The following is a 14,089-nucleotide window of genomic DNA, read 5'->3' on the forward strand; positions in this document are numbered from 1 at the left end:
TGACAGAAAAATATTTTTAAGAGCAACTATAAGCATGAGCAGCATGGTGGTGTGGTGGTTAGCACTACTGTCTCACAGCAAGAAGGTCGGTCATCTGGCCGGGCAGTTGCATGTTCTCCCCGTGGCTGTGTGGGGTTTTTCTGGGTACTCACAGTCCAAAGACATGCAGTTAGTGGGATTCTGTAAATTGGTAATTCTAAATTACCCATTGGTGTAAATGAGTGCAAATGACTGTCCGTCTCTCTGGGTTTGCCCTGCAATAGACTGGCGATCTGTCCAGGGTGTACCCTGCCTCTCACCATATGGCAGCTGTGATAGGCTCCAGCTCATTATGGGCATGAATGTCGTGGTAATTTTGACTTTTAATGATTTCTTTGAACTTTTTCTAGGGTGGAATGATTGTATACATCTTTAATAATGTTTGGGAATTTTAGATTTTCTCTAATCCACATGGTCAAAGTAATACACAGGCTCAAATATATACATACACCCCCTCAATCAGGTGCTTTTGGTAGCCATAAACAAGCTTCTGGCATAATTCTGGCTGAATATTTGACCATTCTCTTGGCATTGAAATTAAATGCGTGAAACACAGACCCAACTTTTAAGCAGTTTTATGTGTTTGCGATCATTATCCTATTTGTGTCCAAATTTCAGTTGTCTAGCTTTTGATTTGAAGTTGAAGAATTTGGTCTTCCTTCTTTATTCTATGATGTCCAATGTACCAGTACCACTGGCAGCAAAACGGCCCCAGAGCATGCTGCTACCACCACCATGCTTGACAGTTGGTACAGTGCTCTTAGTTTTAAAAGCCTCACATTTATTCCTCCAAACATACCTCTTATTTTTGTGGCCAAATAGTTCAATTTTTGTCTTGTCTGACCATCAAACTTTTCCCCAGAAGACTTGGCTTGTCCATGTGGGCAGCCCCAGCTTTCAGTTGAGCTTGAATGTATCAGTTTTGGAGCAGGGACTTCTTTCTTGGTTAGCGCCCTGTCAGTACATGGAAAAGTAAAACTCATTTCACTGTGAACAGCAAGGCTGCCGTTCCAGCAGTTTCCAGTTCATGGCAGGCTTGAGCCTTGGTGGTTTCTGGGTTGTTACTGAACATCATAACAAATTTCCTCTGATCTGAGGGTGATCACTTTGGTCTTCTTCCAGACCTTAGCAAAGTGGTGGCACAATTCTCCTTCTTAGATCTTCAGTTCCTTGGATTTTCCCATTGTTCTGAGTATTGGTCATTCCAGTGCTGTCAAACAAATCTGTTTTATGCTGCAACGGGAAACTACCAGCTGTAGTCAATCATGATCACTACTGAAAAGTTAATAGGCCTTGTCAAGTTAAAAGACATCGTAGATCCTTCAGCACCACTTAAGATTTAAGTGGGTGTATGTATATATTTAAGTCTGTATGTATAATTCTGACCTTGTATGGATAAGAGAATCCAAAATGATGTCAAACTTGTGCACCCAATTCCTGTTTTTAGAGCGATTAAAGATGTATGCTCTACAATCATTCCACCCTGCAAAAAGAACAGTTCTAAAAATAATAATAATAAGTAAATAATAATAATAATAAAAATCTCAAAATTACTGTGACATTCATGCTCATGATGAGTATATGTGAACTGACCACAGCTGTAAATCTTCACATGGTTTATTTCGATAATGGCATAATTTAACCTTTAAAATCCTGGGCAATATATACAGAATTAACCAGATCAAATAATAACTTGCACTTTCATGAGTTTTAAATTAAATATATTAGATATAGAACAATTAGAACTATTTACAGTAAGCTTATATATGATTACAGTAAAAGCAAAGCAAACAGTTACAATCATCTGTGTCTGAAACATGATTTAAAACAATTTTGCCACCAGGTTCCAGGTCCTGGGTTTCAGTGCCTCTACATGAGTTCTTAAAGTCACGTCCTGCTTGCAAGAGTGTGAAGTTCTGATAACAGTTTTAGTTGGTTTTTTGCTCCACTTAAATAATTTTAATCCAGTTGGGCTGACTCGATCCAGTCAGAGGAAAAACATGAGCTCAAAAGACCTTGGCTGGGCTGCTGTAGACTCCAATAAAACTTGAACGTCCACATAGGAAAACACGACAAATGAAATGCAGCAGCTATTAGATTATTACAAGAGGGAACTGGTCTGAAAAACTTCACAAAAGGCTCAGTCCCTGCCCTCAACAAGACCACAGTGTCATGAAATTCACTGCAGGCCTTGTTAGGCCTTAGTCACACAGGCCTAGAGACCTGCTGGAAATCATTTGACAACCACCAGTCACAAGATAAAAATGTTGGCAAGTGGTTGCTGGCAGTCGCTGTGAAATTGATTGCTGAGCTCTATTCACTCAGGTCTCAAGCAGTCAGTAACCCCTGGTAACCACCAGCTGCTAGGGAAAACTGTGTAATCACAACCAGTTGGCGAGTGGCTGCTGTTCATGGTGGATGCTGCTTGCAGTTGCTAACTGAAATGGGTTGCAAAGAGTTTTCATTCTCTTTGCGACCAATTTCTTAGGTTGTTAGCAGGCTGCCATGATCACCACTCGCAAACTTCTCACCAAGTGGGAGTGAAACTGAGACACACACACACACACACCGGAAACGAAGAACGTTCCCTTTCAAAAGTTGAGCCTTTTGAAATGTGTTCGTTTCAGTAAGTTGGTTCCACTAAAGCAAAACTTTTACCTTGAAGGTGAACTTTTTCCATTTTCAGTTTTCATTACAAGTTACAGCAACAAGTTGGTGTCTTCTATGCAAACTACTGGTGACCATAGTAATCTACCAGCAACTGAAGCAATCCCAAAAAGGTTTTTGGTGCAGCCTTCTGGCAATTGGTTGGGGAATACACATTCCCTTGTACCTGAAGTTACTAGGTGGTGGCTGGTCTCCAGGCCTTTGTGACTCAGGCCTTACAAAGTTTACTTCAATCTTGGACAAACCCACAACTCATCACATGATACTGGTGACAGATGGACAACAAGGTGTAGTGGCATCATCTTGTTCTTTTGAACAACTTTGAGTAGAATTCAAGCTGTGTCCCACAGCATACTCATCAGTCTGAAAGCCAGATTTATAAAGCGGCCTTAGTTTTGTTCATATAGAAATGTCCTTTCAGCATTACAATATCATTAAACTGCCAAACAGGCCTTAAGACATCAACATTCAAGTGCCATCAACTTTATCGAGAGGCAACGCTTGTAAAAGCAAAGCCGTTGACATGACATCCTTTTGCTTATTTTTACCACCAATCACTACTAGCTGAGTTGTGGTTACCACTGTGCATGATTGGTCCTTCTCAAAAAGAGGGAAAAAGGTCCTTTGATTTTAGAGCCACTGTGTACTGCACTGAGTCTCTTTGATTAATAAGATCTAGTCCTTCACTGATAGCTGAAACAGGAAATATCGAACAGTAATAGAAGAAATCCCATAAGCAACAAGAGAAGCTAAGGAGGAACTAACAAAGGCAAAGGGGTGTAGGAGTTCCACATGGGATGTTTCTTCACAGAAGTGCCTTAACTTGAACACAAAGGCATGTGGGTCAGGATCCATTACAGGCTCAGGGCCAACACCGAAAGGACTCCTGATGAGAGACGAATTACAAGTAGCACAAACAAACACGGTCTCTCTCTGTGCTTCTGGAGCTGTGGATGAAAGGATAATAGGAGAATGTGACTAAAACTTGAAGAACAGATATGATGCAGCAGTCAAGCAATTAACACATTTTACAGTATCCCTTCTCACCTGTTGCCCCCATAAAAGATCTGAGCACCTTAAAGGAACAGCATCGAGAGCAGAAGCTGTTTGCCACAGTTACTGCAGTTCCTCTGCAATACAAAGAGACAGTAGGTTGGAGCTGGTGCCAATAAAAAATAAGATAAAATTAAATACGATGATGACGTGATGCCTAAATATAACCCAAATTCTTGCTACAAGTTTCACTCTCACCCGTTTCTTAGAACTGAGAAGACAGCATTGCAGTTAGAACAGTTGCCTTTGGAGACAGAAAGAAACAGCCAAGAATAGAGCTGTAAGACTTACTGAAAAACACTTCTGTCATCACTGAGGTATAATAAGAGGGAAGAAATCAGTGAAGGATTCGGAGCAGACTGACCTGTGACAGCCGTGGGATAGCGTTTACGCAGTTTCTCAGTCAGTTTTGACACCTTGCTGCGTATTGGTTCATTTCGGCTTAGAAGACCATTTTCAGAAATTGTGTCATACTCGGGAGTTCCAAGGGGCCCATCATCATCCTCCTGAAGGAAAGGAAAAGGAGTGAGACAGACAAAAAATATATATATATAAATATAGGTTTTTACATAATGTATGAGCTTTGGAGTTGAAACTCCAAATAAAAATTAGCTAGACTGACTAAGAGTGATTGGCAATAAATCAAGCATGATGATTACAATTACAAGTAACAGGGTGATCATGAACAAGGAAAATACATGCATTCAAGGAAATACACTTGCTGTACTAAATCTGACAAAAATAAGGGCAGCAATCTCCGGAAGACCAAATAAACATTTTGCACGGATATCCTTTTAATTTTACAGAAATATAAGTGTTGTTAATCCTTCTTAATGGCTTAATTTTCATTACAGAGTGGCTTGATAAAGGTACCGTATATACAACTTCCTTTGAACTACGCAAAGTAAAGGTTACGAAATCCACTAAAAATCTCATCTACTGCTCTGGGTGACAGCAGTGACGTGGTACCAGATGAACAGAGAGCAAGAGGACATGCCAGCAGAAGAAATGAGCTGTGATGTGGAAAAACTTAATATTTCTTGTTAAGAGGTTAAATCCAACCTCAACAACAACAAAAAAACTTTCTACTGTAGCTAATCGAACAGTTTGACAATTTGGTAGATGACAAAAGTGTCAGTGCTTACACATTTCTGTATTAAATGTTTAAGCCACTGACACTTTTGTCATCTACCAAAGTGTCAAAGTGTCAGTGGCTTACACATTTCTGGTATTAAATGTTTGAAGGAGTTCAAAATGGTTTTTATGTAGTAAGAGCTCAAAGATTTTTAAAGCACTTTTTGGAATTTTAAGTAAAACTTACACCACATGGGGGCAGCGTTGTACCAGTGGATGTGCTGAAGTGTTTTGTTTTATTTTTTACTTTTTAAAAGACAAATTTCTTTTTAGCCCTAGCCCCATTGCCACTATTATAAATAAAAATGTGCTTTTAATGTCTTCTCTGATTAAATCAAGGTACACAATCTTTTCATGCAGATTGGTATTACACAAAAGTACAGCCTGGGCCTAGTTCAACTTCACTTGATATCTCTTTAACACATTAGATATTAGATATTTTGGACATGTCACATATCTGTGCTACAAATGAAGATTCAGCCAGTAGAGATAGATGAGCATAGCTCTATTCATTGCCTGTTGATGTAGCAATTACACTGAAAGCAAAGCCAATAAATAAAGGAATAAAATAAATGATATTGTGGACAACTTCGTACATGAACATAATGCAATTTTTTAAATAAGATCACAAAATGCTTCATAACTGCTTTCATCCAAACACATGGCTTAAAGGAAGAAAAGCAGATTTCACTAATGTAATAAACCTCAAACATTCTGGTCATGCAGAATAATGAAAAAACACCCTTTATAACTGGAGGCAACAATTATGGGTATGTTATTTAAAGCATTATCACTGCACATAACTCCTGCCAAGGTAGGTGGATGGATGGATGGATGGATGATGGATGGATGGATGGATGGATGGATGGATGGATGGATGGATGGTAGGGCTTGCACAATGAAATCCACTTACCACCATGACCAATGGGGTTTCCTTGTCAGGCAACGAAATAAGAGACAAGAAAACTTTTACCTACAAGCACTGATATTGGTGTGACTAACCATGAACATACCCAAAACTGTGCTTCAAAAAGCAAAAAGAATAAAGACAACAGAAAGTTACCCAAAAATAAATAAATAAAAGCTTATGACACATGAAGTGTTCATGCATCAAGTAGGTGTAGCAGTGCAAGTTACAGGATGATGGGTGAACTAGCCTCCTCCAAACAAAGGGGGATAACACTTACCTGTGTGGAAACAGAATTTTCCTGAGTTAAGAGGACAGCAGAGGAAAAATAAAAACAGGAAGTATGTCAGCAACAAAAGCTTCCTCCCTCCTAACAGTTATTAGCAAGCTCCAACAGTGAATTTTTTATTATTTCCCTAAATTGTGCAAAAATTCACCAGCCAGTTTTTTTTTTTTTTTTTTTCTGTCTATATACACACTACATATATACACTACTATATACACTAAGTGCAACATAACAAATGTCTTTCTGCTCTGTTGTAAATGTAAACGTGTGCCAAATCAGGTTTAAAAAATGCTTCTAGCTTGGTCAGACAAATACATCATACAAACCATTTTTCATAGTATAACCTTGGCAGAAAAACAATTATACATACCACACAAACATATAAACAGACATCCAAGAATGACAACTGCAAAGCATGGGATCACAGATTGAAGGGTGATGAGATATGCATGTATGTGTGTGTGTGTGTGTGCGCACACAGTGACATACAAATGTAATTTTAAAGTACATCAGAAAATGTGAAGTTTGTATTTACCTCAATAGCATCCTTAAATTCATTCATCAGGCTCAGCTTCCTCAGCTTCTTCTATACTGCCAGGAGACAGATCCTGTTGGGAAAAACACACATACAATCACATTATTAACTGAACACTTGTTTACTTCAGACAGCTCCGAAAACCCTGCTGATCCCAGAGTCAGCACCCAGGACAGCTGTCAAAATGCTGTATGATCAACAGATCTTAAATCAGGATCCACACATGAATAAGTGAAGCTTCGTCCCACTGTCGAATAGCTGTAATTCATATTTAATCTGTTTGCTGGAGTATAAAATCATAGCAGAGAAAGTGGCACAGAGGATGACAGGAAATTTCTATGCACAGACTTGCATTGCAGTACCAGTACCAGATGAATATACACTGAGAAAATGGGATAAACATTGTGGGAGGCTTTCAGCTGTACTTTAACTTGGGTTTAATGTAAGCCCACATAAACTTTGCCCTCCGTGCTTCCTTCTCTCACCTCCAGACTAGTCGGTGTGGGGGTCCTCTCCAATAAGTTGCCTTGTTCTTGTTCTTCACACACCCCTTCTGAGGTCTGGGTCTACCCATGTGAAACAGTTTCTTAAGCTCCAATAAACTGGAACAGATTAACATAACAGCACATGAGAAACTTCACTTTGCTTTTGTATACAAATGTTACTTTTAACCATCGACTGTATTTATGAGATGGATATAGCCACCTTAAAGTCATTCACTGATTTGTGGACTAGCATTCCAAAGCCTCAAATTCAGTTTTTTATGCTGATGAGAATGTAATGTACTAGTGACCAACATGTATTACTAGCACTGGCTAGCTATCTTCATTAGCTGTGACTGGCTCCAATGGCCATTTGAAGAACTGCAGTTTTCAACACGTCAGCGTTCATTTTTTCAGCCTTCGGGGTTGTTTGCTTTCAAATGAACTAACCTCTGCAAAAGTCTCTGTTCCACAGAAAGATGACACTGTTGAGTCCAGCAAGCACCCAGGCCACAGGAGCAACATAGAGTAGACACACCATGACTAACATCCCTCCATAGAACCTGGAGGTGGGACATTAGACACGTCACTTTAAAACTATGTGAGAAATTGATCAGCCACAAACATACTAACAAAACTCCTTGGTAGGTTCACATTTAATACTTTAAGCTGTAACTGCTGACATACATCTGAATAACTTCAATTACTACTGCCAACAAGGTGCTATAGAGAAGAGCTCAGTGAAGTAAGGGCTGTTACAGCATGTACATTTCATTTAAATGCAATATGGCTGTTGATAATGACTCAGGCAATATGTATGTGAGTGAGTGAGTGAGTGAGTGAGTGAGTGAGTAGACCTTGATGACTTGGTATGATTATCCCAGTACAAGACTTTGTAAGCAGCTTCTGCTGACTGACAAGCAGAGGACAGCAATGTCATCCAGCTGCTTCAACCTGGTGAAAGCAGAGAATACCCACAAATAAAGTGTTACCAAAGATACATTTCAACCCATTTACAAAACAAAAAATATATATGTATACACAATATTACTTAAACTCAGTAATGTGCAGAAAGTTGAGAAAAAAAGAGGAAGTAACTGACTTCCTCTAATTTCATAATCATTCTCTGCCTTATTTTTCTTTAAATTGCATATTTTAAAATGGTATAAAACAAAGGGATATGCAAATTCAAAGTCAATTGTAGAAACTGTCACAGCTAACGGCACTGTAAGGCAATATGATGATGACCAGGGACACGTTCAAGTTTATAATAAGTAGGAAATAATGTGTAAAAAACAGTTTGATCATCACTGCCACCAACAAGTGTTAATAAATGTAAAGTTAACACAGACAAAGTTTTTCCCAAACACATTTAAATCTAGATCACATCTAAATGCAAAAAGACCCAAACACAGTCACACACATGTGCAGTTATAATCTCATGCGTAATCACACAAAACAGAGAACATTAGAGCTGAAATAGTTCATCCATTAATGGCATAGCCAGACAAAAAAAAAAAAAAAAAACTTGGGAATGTCCCCGGCATTTCTTAAAATTTTAGATTTCTTAACATATAAAAAATAGAAAATGGATGGATGGAAAATAATCACTAGCTGCAGCTGTGCAGGACATGACCTCATCCCACAAATCATTTACAAAGCATGACTTCATCATTAGTTTACAAGTCCTGTTTGTGAAGCCTGGAGCTGAGTGCTTTTGCATCACTGTGTGCTGTATATCATCAGGGTAAAATCAGTCAGACATAGGGTGCTGCACCAAAAACCTCCTTATGATTGCTTTAGTCAATAGCAGATAGTTTGCACTAAAGTTACACTTGCCAACTACTTGCCGAGCAGTAGTGAAGCCTGAAAATCTGCAAGGCAAATAGGAAAAAAGAACATCTGCAAGCGAAAAATCATACCTTACCCCCACAAATAACACATTTCAAAAGGTGCAATTTTTAAACTGAAGGCAAACGGTCTCCATTTCCTATTTGTGTTGCAAACAAGTCCCCGTCTTTCATGTCAACTACAGGTGACTGTGTCAACTGCTAGCAACCGAAGCAACTACAAGGAGGTTTTCGGTGGCAGCACTGTATACTTCCAATATCACCTATTGACGGCCATCAACCTCCAGCAATTGATCACCAATCAGTGGGGGAATACACATTTTTCCCTAACGACCGGTCTCTAGACCTGTGTGACTGAGGCCTTGGCTTTTTGAAACAAGAGTTTAAAAGCATGGGGTGCTTCTTTCTGGAAGCGAGACCATAATTTACAAAATGAACATAATGCTGGATTCAGTAATACCTCAATCTATCAAGTAATATTGTAAACATACTAATAAAGAGTTTACTATGGTCATGGATCAAGGGGGTTTAGGGTATGGACTTCTTTTGGCAACCACAGGTGTCATCCCTGCTGGCCATGTAAAATAATTCAGCTTCAAAGCACTTCCACATCGGCTTCACATTTCAGATCTAGAAGCTACATCCCAACAGTCTATGCCATTCCCTGCATAATTTGCCTTACAGGTCTTTGACTTCCAACATGGCCTCCTGTTTGGTGAGATGAACTATCTGAAGGTCTCTGCGATGCACAGCGTGAAAGCGCCTCTTCTGAAGCTCAGCTTCTGAGGCTCTCCCTCTACACCTGTCCTGCAGGTAGCCCAGGGCAGCCGGCATCGATACTGCTGCTAAACTCACAGTGAACCAACCGACTGATACCAGAGCAGGAAGACAGAAAAAGCATGTTACTAAATTATTCAAAAGGCAACAATAAGGCTGGATCAATATTAATGTCTAACGGCTCCACCTACCTTCATTAACTGTGCAGAAGACGACATTGAGGAAAATACAAACAAGCAGAGAACATAATGGCATCTTCCATCTGAGAGATTGAAAAAATAAAAAAAAAAAGATTACACTGACTGCTCCAATATAAATGTGTACCACTGTGATGACTATGAAAATCAGGTAAATCATTTATACAGGCTGCAGACAAACACAAATACACACCCAAGCAGGAAGCGAATGAGCTCCACTGCATCTGTAACCGGTTCTACAAATAGAGCCATCCTCTTATAGGATACAACCATATTGAGGAGGTCAAAATTTGGTGTACTGCGAGGGCTCCCCAACTCCGAGGCATTTGGAGACCCGGGGGTCTCTTTAGATAATGTGTGCACCAGCTCCCCCCGGTCCCCTGTGCCCTGTGCGGGGTCCTGGAACGATCCAGTACAGTGCATAGCCATTCCTGGACAAAGGGAGGAAAAGACAGCAGACAGGATTCAGGAGGGGAGATAACTTCAAAACAAAAAGAGAACCTGCTTTTATAATGTTACCAAGCATCTAGAGATACAGATGCAAGAAAATGTTTGTGAACTTTTTTGAATTACTGAATTTCTCTGTTGCTTTCTTATAAAATGTGATTTAATCTTACAAATAAACAGAAACTGATAAGACACAAACACATATTACAGAAAATTCACAGTCCAAGCTGGAAAAAGTAACAGAACTTGAATTTACTAACACTTAGAATCCCTTTCAGCAAAAAAATAAATTAAAAAAAACATACATTAGATATTTTCTGTAGCTTATAAAGATTTCAAATCTACAGATCATGCTACAGCATCTCAGATTAGGACTCTGACATGCCCATTCCAAAAACATGACTTTTCTTCTTTTTAAAACTATCTAGTTTTAAAAAAGAAGAAAATTCATGTCTTGTTCACTGTATTGTTACTGCTGAGGTAGCAAGGCAGCCCTAAACCACAATCTTTCCTCCGCTGTGCTTGGTTTTGGAATTTGTGGACTGTACCTTTCTTTCAAATACAGCATTGTTCATTTTTGACAAAGTTCAACTTCTGTCTCGTCTGTCCACAAAACACAGTCTCAGTCTTTGCAAACTTGAGACATATCACAATGGTTTCCGTCCAATAATACCTTCTTATTTCTTATTCAGTGTTTCATAAACAAGACATTCTGGAACTTGTAGAGATTTTCGCACCTCTTTGGCTTTTAAGTTGTTTGTATGTTTTTTTTGTTTGCTTTACTTTTTGCATTGATTGCATGTTGTTCTCTTCATGAGTTCTTTGCAGGACACTAACTACTAGGGCAGAGGTTAGCAATTACTTTTCCCAAAGGGGCCATATGAAAAACAGACTGTTGTGAAGGCCACACCAACAAGCAGAAGCCAGTTCTGCTGAATATTCCATTTATCTTTTTATAAACTTATTGGTGTGGCCCTCCACAACAGTCCCAGTTTCTCATGTGGCCCCTTGGGAAAATTACATGCTAACCTCTGTCCTAGGGAGATTAACAACAATCCTGGATTTGTTCCATTTGTAGACAGTTTGTCTTATTATGACCACCTGAGTCTTAAGAGACCCTTTTGAAGCCTTTTTCAGGATCTTGAATCTCTACTGTGCTACACCTAAGTTCCTCTGAGAGAAACACGCCATCCAATCTTTCTTGGAAAGAGCAGACCTCATCAGTAACACGACTGTGTGCCTTCATTTTTTGGGAAGAGCACCTTCATAACCCACACTCCCAGTCTCATCTCCTTAACACCTGAATCCTAGTAGCTTACCACAGAGCTTCCCTTTCCTTTCCAGACTATTTAGTGCACTCAAAAAAGACATGAACACTACAACTATTTGTGTTTTACTAGTTTAGTCAGATTTTGTTCGGCTAGAATTATAACCGTCTTGCAGCTGAACACTCCACAACCCAGTGGCCATAGGTCCAAACCTTCAAACTTTTAACCACACAGACCTGTTATACAGCTCCTTCAGTGTGATGCTAAGTTACTAATTACTGCATTAATATAAAATACAAGCTAGAATTTCATTTTTTTAAAATTGCTAATGTAAATTGAGTCTTTTAAATTGCACATTACTGATGCAAAGAGAAGAACCTAGGTTATAGTGACTAATGCTTGTGTGGTACAACGTGGTGTATAACCCTCAAAATTAAGGTATAAAGGTTCATTTAAAAGTATGTATACACATACTAATTAACACGTGAACGAGCCTTGGATTCGCGTGGACTCCTTCCCTGAGGTATTTTAGTAGCTTTCAGAAGAACTACCCATTTCTAATTAATCTGTAAGAAATTAATTTCTTTATCGTGACCATAAACAGCCACAAAGAGAGCAACAGCTCCTGGAATTAGGGCTAACCGCTGTGGCCTGTGAGATGCTGTCAAACAGGAAAGTTAACTCCAGTCTTGCGCCGGTAGGAGAGCGCTGTGCTGCGCATAGTTCCACCACACCAGCATGTCAGTCGTGCTAAAACTAGCTACTGAATATGAAGGAGATCATTTACCCCGAGCTGGGTTTCCTACGGCCAACTTATGAGGCAGGAGCGGTGTTGAAAGGAGCTCAGGCGAAACTAGCGAGTCCCACCGACATCATCATCCTCTTCAATCCGGCGGAAGAAAGCGCCTCCAAATTCAAAAAGCTCGGTCAACATGGTACCCGCCTACCCTCCTGCATCAGCACAACCCTGGAACAAAGAGGCGATTTACAAAACTGTCACGGTGTCTGCAGAGAGGGTAAAACCGGTGTTTTGTTTTTCGGACCTGCTATCTTTGCTTTGCTAGCTCCGCTCAGCTCTCAGAGCGTCTGCTTCCTCGTTTAATCCAGGCCGAAGAATTGATAACAGAAAAAGGGAAGACGACCAATCCAGTCGATCACAGAGCAGGATGAGCAGTTTTTTTGCTTTTTTTTATTTTGGTTTGTTTGTTTTGTTTTGGATGTTTGTTTGTTTTGTTCTTGCTAATTAAGCAAACCGATTATCCACTTACAACCAAAACTTTCTAAAAGTAGGCTTTCTTGAAAGGCACTCGGCACTTGTTTGGAAAATTAAATTGAAGCTTTATTTAAATTAACTTTTCAGTGGTTACAAGGAAGAAAAAGACAGTTTAATAAACCTGCCTAAAGTTAAGGTTTTAAAAAGCTTTTTTCTACTTGGGGGCTTCCCTCCTCCAGTAGAGAGATGTGAAAATATATTTTTATTGAATATTACCGAAGGTCAGAGTAACAATAAGCAAACAATAAGCAAAACAAACTAATGAATACTGGGGGCTTTAGTAATCACTAAATAGTGCTGAAAGCTGCAGGAGGGAGTAAGGGAAGTAGAGTCATGCATTCCCATTAAGCAATAATTCAGTCATACTGACTGGATTCTTATACTGAGAAGTGAGAGCCCTCCAGTTGCTAATGGGGCCTCATTACTGAATAAAAATGAGAAATGAAACAAGTGTTCTCGACTTCAAGCTGACCAGTGAAGGAGGAAACTAATAGCTTTTTAACTACCATCAGTTTAAGCCTGTACTGTTGATATTGTCGCAGAGGAGTTTAGGTCAACATCAAAGCAAAACTCATCTGGTTAAAGAGTTTCAGTCAGTCCTTGTCCCCCGGAGTACTGTACAGCTACTGATGAAGACTGAATGGCAGTTGTGGAATTTAAAGCATTGTTATAAAATCAGAAAATAATATGAAAAGCATGGTGGGAAAAAACAAAACAAAACATGGTATAATTATTATTATGTGCCAGGAGAGTAATTTCACTTATCAGTTAACATGCAACAATGGTCACTGATTCCTGATCACACTGTTCTCATTAATGCATCTAATCAAATGTGTGCTTGAACAGACAAGCCTGGAGTTTTATGAGACTGTTGTTGGTGATGTCAGATTATTTATAACATAATAATGATGAATGCTGGTCCACTTGTAAATTTTTGCCTAGGGCTCCAACAGACTCCAGAATCACCACTCTTCACTATGAACGCATACCATTAGGGTTTTGGAGAATAAAATCATTTTGTTATTTTTGCCTCTGTACACCATCACAGAGGCTATTAAACCAAACAATCAAGATGTGATTAATGTTAATTAATTGTTAATGAGGTTCAAAGGTAAGGGTTGTTATGATCATGGGTATCCGTCAGAATGCAAATGAAAACAGCCATTAATGATTC

General features: G+C 39.3%; 1 protein-coding gene across 1 annotated transcript; it reads right to left on the minus strand.

The window, feature by feature from the left end:
* Nucleotides 1–1,654: 1,654 nt before the first annotated feature.
* Nucleotides 1,655–12,741, minus strand: zfyve27 (zinc finger, FYVE domain containing 27). The gene is given in 17 exon segments (XM_030734402.1): nt 1,655–3,653; nt 3,754–3,814; nt 3,816–3,840; nt 3,961–4,003; nt 4,124–4,265; nt 6,622–6,642; nt 6,644–6,694; nt 7,107–7,189; nt 7,192–7,201; nt 7,204–7,223; nt 7,554–7,666; nt 7,961–8,037; nt 8,039–8,057; nt 9,636–9,822; nt 9,922–9,992; nt 10,121–10,358; nt 12,430–12,741. Coding segments are annotated over 16 exon segments (1,431 nt in total). The 5' UTR covers nt 10,357–10,358; nt 12,430–12,741; the 3' UTR covers nt 1,655–3,381.
* Nucleotides 12,742–14,089: the final 1,348 nt, after the last annotated feature.

The sequence above is a fragment of the Archocentrus centrarchus genome, chromosome 1, assembly GCF_007364275.1.
Source record: "Archocentrus centrarchus isolate MPI-CPG fArcCen1 chromosome 1, fArcCen1, whole genome shotgun sequence".
Lineage (NCBI taxonomy): Eukaryota > Metazoa > Chordata > Actinopteri > Cichliformes > Cichlidae > Archocentrus > Archocentrus centrarchus.